Source organism: Pelophylax lessonae (genome assembly GCF_965119305.1).
Source record: "Pelophylax lessonae genome assembly, chromosome: 2".
Classification (NCBI taxonomy): Eukaryota; Metazoa; Chordata; class Amphibia; order Anura; family Ranidae; genus Pelophylax; species Pelophylax lessonae.
The window spans coordinates 169,437,559-169,452,860 of record NC_138769.1 but is presented as its reverse complement, the minus strand read 5'-3'; the positions used below and the strand labels follow the sequence as shown (position 1 = coordinate 169,452,860).

Here is a 15,302-nt window from a genome sequence, read left to right as displayed (position 1 = left end):
TGTACGCTCCTTGAGGGCAGGGACTGATGTGAATGTGTAATATATATGTAAAGCGCTGCATAAATTGACAGCGCTATATAAGAACCTAAAATAATAATAATAACGTGATTTGCACTTTCTAAAAATATCACAAGCTGAAGACAGCAGATGTACATGTAAAACTTTTGTAGGGAGAATTGTTTTATCTCTGTGTATCATCTGAGGCTGTTCACTTCACTGGGTATATGCGAGGGTTTACATCCACTTTAAGTTCTTTTAAAAACAAAAAAAAAGGCTAATGTATAGGCTGCTTTACACCTTTTTTAAAGCAGCCCTGTATGCTTCATACAGTTTGGTAATGGGAATTGTTCATTATAGAAATATAGAAGCTGTCACTGGTGACTACATTTAGATGATGTTATTTTATTGGATGTTCTGTTCCTTCTCAGGCTTCTATGTTTAGTGTGCGCTCCATGTGCATACATCATTTAAAATGATAAACAGTGATTTTTTTTTATTTTTTTTAAACAGGTTGAAAAGATTATTAAAATAAAGCTGAATACATTCACATAAACACTGTAAAATTTATAGTAATATTGAGAGTCTATTACTGTAGGTTTGGAGTAAACTATGTGTTTGTGGGCTGCTTTTGTGTTTTTCCCAATTACTGTTTACTACTTTTTATGGGAGAGCTTGTTATTTTTATTAATAGATCTCATTACACACAAATAGGTTGTCTAAGTGATATAAAACTCCTTTTTGCGGTAAGCACAGCCGGGCTCTTGAACAATTTATGATTGGTAGCTAGTGACAGCTCTAAGAGGTGTGGGATATAGGACACTTAGCAGTAGCTGGAGATTAATGGAAATTCACAATCTCGTCAGATGTCAATTCAATGTGTTTCACAGCAATACAAGACATTTCATTTAGGATTAAAGGAATTCCTGTGAAGTGCTGAATCTTTTTCCTTTAGCAGTATATGTTGCTCCAGCCATCCGGGGGATAAAACACAATAAAAAATAGCTGAATCTGTTGGGACTTGCTTTTCACCTTTCCTTACTGTTTGCCCTTGCTGCATCCATAAACATATTTTCACATTTGCGCGCAGCGTTCACTGAGTCATTTCTGTAATAAGTGTTTTCTATATATAGTGGTAGGTTATTTTATGGTCAATATTTTGTATAATCAGTATTTATCAGCTGCAGAGAATGCTACAAAACATTCTGTGGAAATCGTGTTGAAATTACAGGCATGTATCGAATTGTTATCTAGTTGTTGCGAGTGATTTTAGTATTATTGGGGTTGAAAACAAATATGTGACTGTATTATTGCATAATATATTTAAGCTGTATGGCAAAAAAAAAAAAAACCAAAACGAAAAAAAAAAAAAAAACAGATACAGTATAATCTCTGCAGTACATGTTTTATTGCCCATGTTTTATTCCTTTAACCATTTGTCTACTGGGCAATTTCACCCCCTTTCTGCCCAGGCCAATTTTCAGCTTTCAGCGCTGTCACATTTTGAATGACAACTGTGCGGTCATGCAACACTGCACCCAAACAAAATTTTATAATTTTTTTTTTTTTAGATTGATAGAGCTTTCTTTTGGTGGCATTTAATCGCCACTGAGTTTTTATTATATTTTGCTAAACAAATGAAAAAAGAACAAAAATTTAGAAAAAAAAAAAAGGTTTTATTAGTTTCTGTTATAAAATTTTGTAAATAAGTAATTTTTCTCTTTCACTGATATGCACTGATTAGGCAGCACTATTGGCACTGATGAGGGAATGAGAGGCTGCACTGATGGGCACTGATAGGCAGCAATGATAGACAGCACTGATAGGCAGGACTAAAGAGCACTGAAAGGCAGCACTAATTGGCACTGATTAACAGCACTGATGGGCAGTGATTAGCAGCACTGTTGGGACTGCCCTGATTTTCAGTGTAGATGGCCCATGTGTGGATTGCCACTTATTGGCCCTCCTCTCATCACGTGCACTCAGCGTGAGGAGAGCATTGCCGATAACACACAAATCCTGTTTACACTGTGATCAGCTATGATAGGACACAGCTAGTCACATAATAAAGAGTGGCTTCGATTGGCTCCATACCCCGATCTGTGATCAGCTGTGCCTGAAGGACACAGAGATCACAGATCACTGCCAATGCGTGCCACAGGGAGCGCACGATCACAGGAGGACATCATATGATGCCCTCCCGACATTGTACGACAGTAGTGCAGTAGTTGTCATTCGGCTAGAGCACGGTCATGATGAGATTAAAGCCCTGTAAGTGCAAAAAAATACCCATTGATCTCCCAGAAACACACTTACCTCTTCATTTCCTACTGTGGGCTGACAACACACATAATTTTTGTTAACTAAGTGGTGTCAGACCTGCCCTTTGTACTTTATAATCACTCTCAATGCCTTCCTATTCACAGTATAGGGTTAACTGACTTGACCAGTCTGAGACAAGAACTCAGAGGGCTAAATAGTCTCTTTGAGATAACAGAAGCAGAGAGCACAGGACACAAGACAACTCTGAATTTCTGACAAGAAGAAGATTTTTTTATTAACAAATATAACTAAATGCTAATGACAGTAATTAGGATATGGGGGAAATTATGATGGATGCAAAGCTACAGAACATAACAAGCATAACAAATGAACTTTCTGTCACTGAAGAGTGCTGCTTAAAGTAAAACTACACTGTATCTTAGCACCACAAACCAAAAACGCTATTTAATTCATTTTTAATATTCAAAGCAAACTCCCCCATCCATCCATGTCTCAATGCTTTATTTTGCTGAGAAATCACTTTAAAAAACACCCCCTAGCATTTCTGGCTGTGGCCATCCTGTGTAAGTGCAGATAATTCATGTAGTATTTACTTCCTGTAATCCGTCTGCCCTTAGCTCAGACATGCAGGAGGGTGTACTTAGCTGAGAAAAACCCTTCTCCCCTTCTGAAGACTCCTGGGATGTATGACGTAATTTGCCTAGGAAAACCAGAAAGTAGTTGAAGAAATGTAATAAAAAAGTTTTAAACAAGTAAATATGATAAACTTTCCTGTCTATCCAATGTTAGCAGCATACCACTTGCCAACCAGTCACATACCTGGTACGTCACTGGAGTTCAAGAGGTTATACCAAAGTGCTGCCTGCAGATTAAGGCGCATCATTCTGATACCGAGACAGTCAGCTCTCTTGTAAAAGCAATGCTAGTGGCTAGCTAGGCGTTGGATTGCTTTTACAAAGCAGCAGGAGGAAACATCTTCCCCTCCCGCCACCTTCTGGGGCTTTACCAGGATCTCCCATCCCACCAGGAGTCCTGATTCACCAGCAGACGCTTCCATAGGCTAATCACAGAGCCAAACAAAAGACAGATTGGCTTTGTTTAGCTGTGTGATATGGTAACCCGTAAGTGATGACCTGACATCACTTCCGGTTTACCTGAATGTAAATGGCGTCATTTAAAAAAATCAAAAGCTTTAGAACACACTGATTTTGGTGTGATCAAATGTTTTTAAGGGCAGAAAAGGGATCTGGGGTCTTATAGACCCCAGATCTCTCCATAAAGAGTACTTGTCACATGCCTGCTGCTGCCACGAGGGATGTTTACATTCCTTGTGAAAACAATAAAAGTGATCAAAAATTTAATTTAAAGCAACAATGTAAAAATAAAAAAATGAAACTGCCCCTATCCCCTCATGCTTGCGCACAAAGGCGAACGCATGTGTCAGCATCATTAGCATTTTTGGTTTAGCATATAATAATATACTCTATGAAAAACAGTAGAAAAGTCATTGCCATTACACTTTGTTTTCCAACATGGTTTAGTGGGAGTCCCCTTGTTCTGAACATCCAATTATCAGCTGTTTGCAGATTTGAAATAACCAGCATGAGGTGCTCTATTGGATTTACTGTGGCTTTTCAAAGGTCTTCAACCAGCTGAAAGTTTTGAATGATGACCACCTTCCCCTCCCTCTGGCCTGCACCAGGGACCAACGGGAGGGGTTCTTCTCTTTCTTATTAAATGTCAATGTGCCCTTGGGAAGGATATAATTAGCATTATTGCACTGAAGGGCAATGAAAAAAAAAGCATTTTGTAATCAAAACATTTTATCTAAAAAACACGAGAAAGCACTTTCATTTGCTGATACATCAAAACAATAGGCAGCAACAATAACAGAAACAAGATGAAAACTATATTGAAACGTATGTGTTTTTTATTTTTAATTACTCAACTATGTGAAAAACAAAGGAAAAAAAAGCCTTTCTTGTTCTGATGTTACTCTCTTTCTGTAAGCAAAATATTAGGGTTAGAGCCACTAACCTCAATAACATGCTTAATCTTCCCTACATGATGTAGCACTGCGTACGTTGGTGGCACAAAACACCGAGAGATGCTAAGAAAGCAGGGATTTAAAGTGGTTGTAAAGGAAGAAGGTTTTTTTTATCTTAATGAATTCTATGCTTTCAGATAAAAAGCCTTCCGTATGCAGCAGCCCCCCTCAGCCCCCTATTACTTACCTGAGGTCCATCTAGATACAGCAATGTTGTAGCAGTGTCTCTCCTCTCTTATTAGCGGAGACAGCAGCACAACGCCATTGGCTCCCGCTGCTGTTAATCAAAGTCAGTCAGCCAATGAGAAGAAAATAAATATGAGGCACATAGGGTGCTTCTGTTAGGGGAGATCAGACCTCTGTGATGGAGGAATGATGGCTTCCATGGTCATATATAGAGGACTATACTGACGCCTGGGCAGCTCTTCTAGAGAGTAGAAGCAACTCCAACTGATAGACATAGGAAAAAAGAAAAGACACCTCTAAGTGCAGCATAGAAAATCATTTATTGACACACGAAGATGAGGAACTTACAGGATGATCGTTTAAAACGGGCACCTATCAGCATCACTGGGGGAGTTGGTTCCTGACCCTGTGGCTCTGTTTCCCTCAGCCGTCCAGCAGTGGGGTGGGTGGAAGTGGGGAGCCCACACAGAAAAGATGCTTTCGTCCGAGGCCGCGGAGGAATGCACGCCTTGCCCGTGGACCGCACCGAATATAGTGACGTTAGGCAGCAGTAACGCATTTCGGAGCTTGCGTAGTAGAGCTCCTTCATCAGACCCAACAAAGGAAGTTTGATGGTCTTACGAAGGAGCTCTACTATGCATGCTCCGAAGCACGTTACTGCCCCCTGACTTCACTATATTCTGTGCGGCCCACGAGCGAGGCATGTGTTCCACCATGGACTCGGACAGAAGCACCTGTCCTGTGTGGGCTCCACACTTCCACCCAACCCGCTGCTGGATGGCTGAGGGAAATGGAGCCACAGGGTCAGGAACAGACCCCCAGTGATGCTGCTATGTGCCAGTTTTATACGATCATCTTGTAAATTCCTCATCTTTGTGTGTCAATAAATGATTGTCTATGCTGCACTTAGAGGCACCTTCTCTTTTTTCTTAAGCCAATGAAAAGAGAAAGGGGACAGGGCCGGGTCGCAGCTCCGTGTCTGAATGGACAGAGGGAGCTGTGACTCAGCTCAGGTGCCCTCATAGCAAGCTGCTTGCTGTGGGGGCACCCAACAAGAGGGGAGGGGGCAGGAGCAGCGAAGAGGGACCCAATAAGAGGAGGATCCAGGCTGCTCTGTGCAAAACCATTACACAGAGCAGGTAAGTATAACATGTTTGTTATTTTTAACAAAAAAAAAACAAGAGATTTACAATCACTTTATTCTTTTAACACTAGGAGGTCAGATGATACCAAGAAGACAAAGACTTAACAGCTAAACAAAAATAAACAGACAGTATCTTAAAAGTACTAATCAGAATGCAGCTCTGCAATACAGGTACCTGCCAGTAATTTCCCATAGATTGACTAAACTCCAGGGGCCATAGATTACACATTTTAATTGCCTACACCTCCTGTAACTTTCTATTGTCAAGTAAGAAAAACTTATGGTGTCTTTTCAGAAAAGCAGACTCTCATTGTTCTCTGTAACTCAGATAAGCCCATACCTACCCTTGACAACAGAAAGGATCTATAACAGTTGTTTAACCATTAGGAGTATCCAATAGCATTCCCCTGCTGTTGACTAGCAGTTCTTTAACTTTAAACAGTTTGGTTTAAAATACTAACAATCACAGCGTTTTTCAGTGGGAACTCAGTTCTGGCACCTCTAGCATTGAATGTTACATAGTTAGTCAGGTTGAAAAAGACACAAGTTTATCTAGCTCAAAAAAAAAAAAAAAAAGAAAACCCAACCATACAATCCCATATACACAATCCGGTACCCAGAGATCCAGAGAAAGGCGATAAACCCCAGCAAAGCATGATCGCCTTTGCAGAGAAAAAAAAGTCCTTCCTGATCCCCTTAAAGGCAATCGGATATTCTCTGGATCAATTTTACCTATAATTGTTAGTACCCAGTTATGTACTGTACACCTAGGAAAGAATCCAGGCTTTTTTTCAACCCCCTTAGCGGTATCCCCGAGCGTGACTCGGGGTGGATTTTTTATGCTAGGATCGGTATCCCCGAGTCACGCTCGGGGTAGATGTGCAGAGCCTGCAGCGGGGTTCCTTACCTTCTGGCGATCCAGCGATGATCTCCCATTGCTGTGATCGCCAGCCGAGATCCCCGCCGCTCGTCTGTCGCTCTGATGACTTCCTGGTTCCGTTCCCTGCAGCAGCAATGGTGCATGGGAGCGGAAGTAGGAGGGAAATTCAAATGTTGCACAAAACACAAACGCATAACATTTATATATTATATATATGTATATATATAGATATATATATATATATATATATATATACACATATATATATATATATATATATATATATATATTATATAACGCATTCATTATAATATAATCAATAATATTATATATATATATATATATATATATATATATATATATATATTATATTATATAATAAAATTATATTATTGATTAGATTATAATTCATGCGTTTGTGTTTCAAATTTATCACATCTGGGATGTCTACTAGAGTCTTGTTTTGGTCAGGTTTAAGTCAGTAATTACTAAGAATTGTAGGCCTATAATACAAACGCCAAATTTCCATGCAAAAAATTGTACCGCTTTTGGTACATAATTACTGACATAATCATACCGCCAGGGAGGTTAAAAGCAATCTACTGAGCTGGCCAGAACTACCTCTGGAGGGAGTCTATCCCACATTTTCACAGCTTTACTGTGACAACACCCTTCTGTATTTGGAGACAAAATCTCTTTTCCTCTAGAGTGCCTCCTTGTCCTCTGTGATTATCTTAAAGTGAAAAACTCACCACCAAGTTCACTAAATAGACCTCTTATGTATTTATACATGTTGATCGTATCCCCCCTTAATCTCCTCTTCTCAAGAGAGAATACATTTAGTTCCTCTAATCTTTCCTCATAGCTGAGATCTTCCATGCCTCTTATCAGTTTGGTTGCCCTTCTCTGCACTTTCTCCATTTCCCTGATATCCTTTTGAGAACTGGTGCCCAAACCTAAACAGCATACTCCAGATAAGGTCTTACTAATGATTTGTACAGGGGCAATGGATGTAATGCAAAGGGGTGCTGGGATATGCGGGAGGATCTATTGATTCTAGCTGCTGGGGTATTTATTGTTGCTGGAAGGGGGTCTATAGTTAGGAGGGTCTGTTGTTGCTGGTAGGGGGATCTATTGTTGCTGTGGGGATCTACTGTTAAGGGAGATGTCTATTGTTGCTGGGGGGGAATATACTGTTGAGTGAGGGATCTGTTGCTGGCTGCTGAAGGGTCTTTTGATGTTGGCTGCTAGGAGATATATTTTTACTGGAGGAGATCAATTGTTGCTGTAGTGGATCTATTGTTGGTTGCGGGGTCTGTTATTGCTATCTATGTTATCTATTTTACTCTTTTTCTTATTACAATTTACAAATTCCATACAAATTACTTAGCACAAAAAATAATACTTGGTTCTGTATTCTGTAAGAGCTGGTGCACACCACAAAAACGCACTCCAGATCCGTTCCAGATGCATTTCTGCATGCACGATTTGTACGTATTCCAGTGCATTTTTGATGCATTTCTGAATGCATTACAGTGCATTTTTGATGCGCTTTACCGCGCTCCAGCACAGTCAAGTGCAGGAAAAATGCAGAATGTTCTACTTTTATCTGAATCTGGAACGCCCTGGAACTGACCACACTGGTGTGACCTATGCCTTTGGGAACCCTATAACCTACTTTTTATGAGTTTTTGATGCAGAAAAAAAACATACTGGAACCTAAAAGCAGTGGTACTGGGAGGTGGCTAGGGGGTGGTACCAAGGAACATGCTGAAAGGTGGGTAAGGCGAGGAGACAAAGGGTGACTCAGAAGGGAGGAGTACGTGCACCTATCCTCTAAGAAAAAAAGCCCTGCTAACAATTACCAGTTTTCGGTAAAGCTGATCTGCAGTGTACTACAAATCCTCCCTTGCAGTGTGCAGGGGTTAACAGCTTGGTATGCTTAGGGGACCAGGGGAAGCAGTTTTACTTACCTGATCCTCCACTTGCCAGGCTCCTTGCAGCCTCTTCTCTCTACACTCAAGCTGTCTAAGGGACCATAGCCCTGCATTGGACGTGAGGATATTGAGGGACAGTTCAGTGCCAGAGTGAGGGGAAGCAAAATTGCTGGGGGAGTAGAGGATGAGGTAAGTGAAAGTGCTCTCACTGTCTCCTAGACTAAGCAACTGGACTTTTTGGTGAGCTTAGCATATTGGCTTTGCTCTCTGAAGTTCATTTAAAGTATCTGCTTGAAACTATTGACACCTTGACACAGTTAATACAGGGACTAATGAAAGCCTGACAGAAGATGTAACAATTTTCTACTTAAAGTAGAACTATAGTTTGATGATCTATGAACTATTGTTTATGCAGGGTTTGGGTCAGAGGGGAGGCATATGCATCATCTATGGGTTTTTACTCAGCTCCCCAAATAAACAATCATATATGCTGGATTGGGGTTAGGACCTTTCAGCTGATATACACTTAGGCTGATAGCACAGATGCTATTGGACTTCTTTCAAATGTATCATGGATCTAAACCAATCTTTAAGTCCTAACAAGATGGTACCTGGTTTCCTAACGTCCCATGAAACGAAATCCATATACCTCCCCTTGCTGTTTCAAGGAATGTGAACTCCAGGGAACAATCGCTCTGCTCAATAAACCAGTAGAAAATTCCCCCCGCAATTTACAAAGATTGATATTTTTTATTCTTCTGCAGGCAAAGATAACTATAGCTAAGTTTTGAAAAAAGGTTTTAGTTTCCCTGTCTCAGGCCAAGCAGAAAATCTCTTGCATCATCGTCCATAAAAGAATAACTAGTACCCTGAATGATACCAGAAAGCAATATGAAAACGTTTGGGAGCCATGGTCTTAGTATAATCATGTTTCTATATCTAAATGATCTGTAAATTGACTAAATATTGTTTTTTGAGGTCTCCAGGTCTAACATTTCTACCCCATTTTCTCCCTTTCTTTTCTATGCTATTTACCTTTGTTCAATTTTTATGTCTATCTTTTGTCCACGGCTATTAGGGATTAGGTTCTGACTCCAGGTACCTTGCTTTCAAAATAAGTCAGTATTCTCTTTGATGTTATGGTATTAAGCCTGCTGACAGATTTTAATATGTATATTCTGCTTCTTGTGTTTCCATTTTGTACCATTTAAAGCTTTTCTGGAATCTTCAATTTTAAATGCTTGGACTGTAATCCTAACCTTACATAACAAAAAGATTGAACGTAAAGTAGAACTATTTCCCTTTATTAAAAAAAAAAAAATGTGCTGCAGCACTTAATTGGAAGTGAAGAAGCACTTAGAATTGTTGGTCCCCCTCCAAATTTTTACAAATCCTTGATGATAACGCCAGTGAATTCCACCTTGTGCAGCTTCATGTAAGGGGTGAAAATACTGGTGCACTGCTAATGAATTCAGAGCAGCAGTTTCATCCTCATGTAGGCTGTGTGCACTGCAGTGGGATGAGAATATGTTGCAGAGGGCATGGGTATCAACATTGTTCCTGCTGATTTAAAAGTCTCTAGCTTGTAAATCAGCAACTAGCCTACCAAGCCCTGTCCATTCTTTCTGGAATGACAACACTGCCTTTGCTGCTGAAACCATTCAGTGATAGGCTTTTCTTTTCTTCACTTGCAGTTTAAGTGCACGTCTTGGTTACATGATGCAGCCCACATGTTAAAATGATAGGCTGATAAATAAAAACTAATAATAATAATAATAATAATAATAAAGGAATAATAAAGGAAAAACATATGGAAGTAACCAATATCCAGGTCACACTGATTTTTGTGTCTATTATTTTTCCAGGAATCTTGCCAACTATCTAATATGGAGATTTGTATATTCAAGAATTTCAAATCTCGGTAGAAAGTTTCAGTATAGACAACTAGACTATGCACGGGTAAGAAAAAAAATAAGACTTAAAGTATCAAAAGCACTACTTGAGATTCTTTTTAACCTGTGTTTATTAAAAGCAGAAGTATAAAATATTGAACATGTTAGCTAGAAACAAGTATAACTGCTAAGTGTGGAATGATGACATGTGCCTACCTCCATTGCATTCGTTATGTTTTTGTCTATTGATTTTCAGTTTGTTCTTTGCTTTTATGGCATTTTGCTTTTTATAGACTATAAAAGCAACCATTGCTGATCATACATACATTGTTGCACGTGGTCCAACTTTTAGAAAGCCAACTAGAACCATTCTCTTGATGTACTGGCACTATTGGGATGCAGTATGCTTTAGAAGTTTATTAAAACAGGGGTGCTATGGACTGTTCAGCTATAAGGAACTAACACCAGCACATACGTTTTCTACTTCACTTCTAATCAATGCCTACATTTACAGAATGCCAGTTTGGGCCTAGCTCCACTTATGCATGCTGCTCGAATGGCTTTTTTTTTATTCTATTACACTTCTTGGTTGCCTTGAAGTGTATGGGGCAAAAAAATACGCAGAATACTTCCTTGTGTTTTGTCTCATAAAACACTGCAGTGCAGAAGAATACTCATTTATTCTAAAAGAAAACCTGGGAGCTTCCCATAGTTTGTAATAGCTGAAATCACTGCCTCTGCTGCCCTGAAATGCCAAGCAGTTTTGCCAGCCCCATTTGAGTTTTTCCCTGCTGGACTCCAGAAGTAGTGGACATGTTCCGCAGTCCATTCGAGGAGAACTGACAATGCTGTTTGAAATTTAAGTGCAGCAAAGACAGAGCTGTTAGCTCACTATGGAAAGGGGGAACTCACTAGATTTTAGGCAGAATCAATAAGTATTTTTTTGTATGTATAAGGTAATGAAAACCAAAACGTGCATTTATTGTAGTAATTTGCTGATTATGTGTTTTTTTTTTTTTCCCTCAGACATACATTTTAAATTAAGATGAGTAATGTATCTTGACAACAAAGAAAATCAGCACTGACTCATCTCTATAGATATCCAGTAGCATGATGTTTTATAGAACATGATTAAACTGTCTTTAATCATTTAGGAATATTAAGTGTCTAATTTCTTCATAATGCAGGTTCTCTTGGGAACAAATTCTTTGGCAGCTCGTTGGGACAGATGTGTAAATTATATTGAAAACGCACTTCCGTATGCTGTTGGGAAGATGTTTGTAGATGCCCACTTCCAAGAGGAAAAGAAATTGATGGTATAATCTAAATATATTAATTAACATGTTAACATTTCTATTTTCATTAGCATATTAAGGCTAAGCTATTCATTTTATTAATATTAATGTGTAAACAAGTAAACACTTCACATGCAGGTGCTGAAACAAAATCTTTATAGAGCAAATATTAAACGCTATCTATGATTTAAATAAATCTGAGTAAAATTACAAACATTTGTCTGTTTTGGGACTCAGAATTGCTCTATATGTAATTATCGATTCCCAAAGTAACTGAGCAAATATGCCAAGTCTGAGCAGCTCTATTCCTAAATGACAGATTAATTGTGGTGGTAAGGTTATCAGGTTTGCACGTGCTGTGGGTTTTCTCTGAAGTAACATTACATTTTTGAAAAAAATAAATAAAAATCTTCCCTAGAAGACTCTATAATGTGGCAGAAGCACCAAAAATGCAGTAAGCTTGGAAAATAGCTAGTTCTGGCAGTGAAAGGGTGCCTGAGCAATCAGAAGAGGCAGCTCAAAAGTGGATTTCAATTAGAATGGGAAAGAGCATTCAGTTTGTCAGGAGACAGTTGTTGCTGAGACACAGGGGTTGATTTACTAAAGGCAAATATGCAATTCTGTCTGCAGAAGAATCTGCACTTTGCAAGGGAATTTTACCCAGAGCTTAGTGAATAAGGTGAAGCTCTGCTGACTTTCATCATCCAATCATATGCCAGCAAAAATGCAAAAATTTTTCCTCGCACATGATTGGGTATTATTTGCAAAGTGAAACTCACCACATTTACTAAGCTCTGGGTTTCTTTGCAAAGTAAAAAAGCCTATTTGCCTTTAGTAAATGAACCCCAGTGTGTTTGAGGACATGCTGTGAGTCATCCAGGCCTGCTTGGCCTAAAAATACAGGCACCTAAACCTTATCAACAACTGATAGGGATGAGAGCTGGATACTGGCAAGAGCCAGAGATGGTCTGGGCCTGTGCATCTGAATTGAATAAGTGTTTGTCTGTGTCTAAAGCCCGGTACACATGATCAGATTATCGAAAGATCTGTCGTCCAGTTTTTGTTGCATGCTAGTCTCATGTCGAAAGTGAAGAGTTTACTTTCATACGAAAATTCCTATACGACAGAATACAACTTCAGAAGTGATGTCATGTGTTGAATTGTTTTGTATGTGTTCTTTCGTTTCTGAGCATGCCTAGTCTTGCTCTTACGATTTTTTTTCAGATGAAAACTGTACTATTTAACCTTCCTAGCGGTATTCCCGAGCATGACTCGGGGTTAGATTTTAGAGCCAAAAGCGGTAACCCCGAGCTACACTCGGGGTAGCGCTAAGAAGATCGCTGGATCCTGGTAGAGGTTTTACTTACCTTTTCTCCGGGATCCAGCGTATGTGGGCGGTATGCGGCGGCGGAGCTTCCTCCCGATCGTCTGCGAGCCCCGGCTTCCGTCTCCTGCTACGTGACGTCCGCAGGGGGGTGGAACCGGCGGCAAATTCAAATGTAAAAACACACCAAACACACTACCATTCAAAATAAAAGAAAATCACATTACATTGTCCCCCAGTGCCCTTTCCTGCAGTTTTACTGTACTTTTAATGTAAATATATATATATATATATATATATACAGTATATACACATATATATATATATATATATATATGTATATATCTATATATATATCTATATGTATATGCTGTATATATATATATATATATATATATATATATATATATATACACATAATTCTTGTGAATGAGCAGCCCAAACCAACTGTATACATTATATATATATACACACACTCAAGAATATATATATTGTGTATGCCCCAGAAGGCTGCAGTGGGAAGGAGAATGGTGCCAAACTTCCGGCTCACTTTGCCAGCGGCGATCTAATCCAGAAGTGGGAGCAGGTACCTGTCAAAATCAGGTACCTACCCCCCCCCCCCAAAAAGTACCGAATGGGAAAGTGGAGGGGGGAGGATGCAAACAAGCGGAATTTCCCCTATTGGGTTGTTGAACTTTAAGAGCTTGTTCACATGTCCGTTGATTATGAAGAATGAAGCATTGCTCATTATAGCATGAAAAATGCTGCTTAAATGCCACATAAATTCAGGGTATTGATGCAAGTGTGACCGAGCTCTATATGGTTAACACCTAAAGAGTTTACTTTAGAAGCAATTCAAACAGAAATTCAGTTCATGCCAATGATCTGTTGAGGTTTCTAAAAACAGAATAAAAGAACATTTGTATAAATAAGGTGTTAAAAAAGCTTACATGCATTTACATATACACAATTAAAATTAAAACGACCAACTCCTGTAAAGAAAATGGGATAATCAACATTTATATAGATTTGTTTTGCAGCCCAATGTTCTGTGTTAGCTGCCACCTTGGGTCATAGCAGGTAGTAACAGTGGCAACATTATTTTAAAGTTTACCTAAACCCAAAAACAAAAATGTAATACATTGCAGATTACCAGTCCATAGATGAAGTGGCTACGTTATGTTTTCACTTTTCATGCTATGAACACTTTCAACAATTAGTAGAAAATTCTTGTTGATCTTGCTAGAATTGAAGTGTTCTTGTCACTGCTTGTGAGTTAAAAAAAACGAAAACACAAATAACCCTATCTTTATTCTGTAAGCTACTAGTCCCATGAATCCACAATATAATGGAGATGAACAAAAGCAGACATGTTTGACAACTATGGCTCCCTCCAGAGATACAGTGGAGAAATTAGTATAGACATGCAGGTACAGGAAGTGTACTAACAGGATTACAAGGTGGAAATAAAGAAGAAAAAAAGCCTTTAAAGAAATGTAATGCAGCCTTTTAATCTAAGTACTGGTAATCTAAAATATATACAATTTTCGGTTTGGGGGTTAGGTACACTTTAAAGGATTATTGGACAGGAACTTTATTGGGTGTAGTGAAAAACTGCACTTTACAATACCTTGTTCATCATAAAAAATAGCCAGTTGTGATTATTCCTAAAAGTTCTACATAATATTCCATTAATGCTATTAAAAGTGTTTTACATAGTTAATGACTTCTACTTTATGTTTAGTATCCTAGAAATAAGGTTTCTTGTTTGGTTGCCCGAGAATGGCCTGGAAGGACAGTGCAATTGAGGACAAACTGCTAAAAAACTGCCAGATTGCTCTAATTTAAAGCCAGAAATGACTGAACTTCCAAAGCCAGCTGCTAACATTAGTAAAACACGTACATTTGATTTAATACAAAAAAAGAGTAACATGTACACAAAATGAGAGCAACAACACACCTAGTGTGTACATTTTAGATGCAAATTATAATTAATGTACTCTAAGTAAAGTGACAAACCTCTATAGCATTGGACAAAAGTTGAGCATAATATTTATGCAATGAGCTCTATTCCATTTTCTATTTTTTTTTTTTTTTTTTTTTTTTATGATAATATCCAGTGTGTTCTATTAGATGACGGATCCATGTACAATTTATTTCCAGTTTTCACACCTATTTGGCTCTATAATCCAAATTATGTTCTTCTCTAAACTTTTAACTCTGGCTTCAATTCAGGATCCTTCAGAGCAGTCAGTTTTTATTAGGCAATGAAAGCCACACTGCTTATATTATTGCCAGTTGCATATGAATGTCAGTT

At 38.7% G+C, this 15,302-nt stretch overlaps 1 protein-coding gene across 1 annotated transcript in view; it reads left to right on the top strand.

Annotated features, from left to right (window-relative positions):
* Window positions 1–15,302, top strand: part of PHEX (phosphate regulating endopeptidase X-linked) — a 309,157-nt gene that overhangs the window by 167,609 nt on the left and 126,246 nt on the right. The window contains exons 10-11 of the mRNA XM_082245817.1: window positions 10,340–10,433; window positions 11,554–11,682. Of these exons, the coding sequence (XP_082101943.1) occupies window positions 10,340–10,433; window positions 11,554–11,682 (223 nt within the window). The remainder of the gene's footprint in view (window positions 1–10,339; window positions 10,434–11,553; window positions 11,683–15,302) is intronic.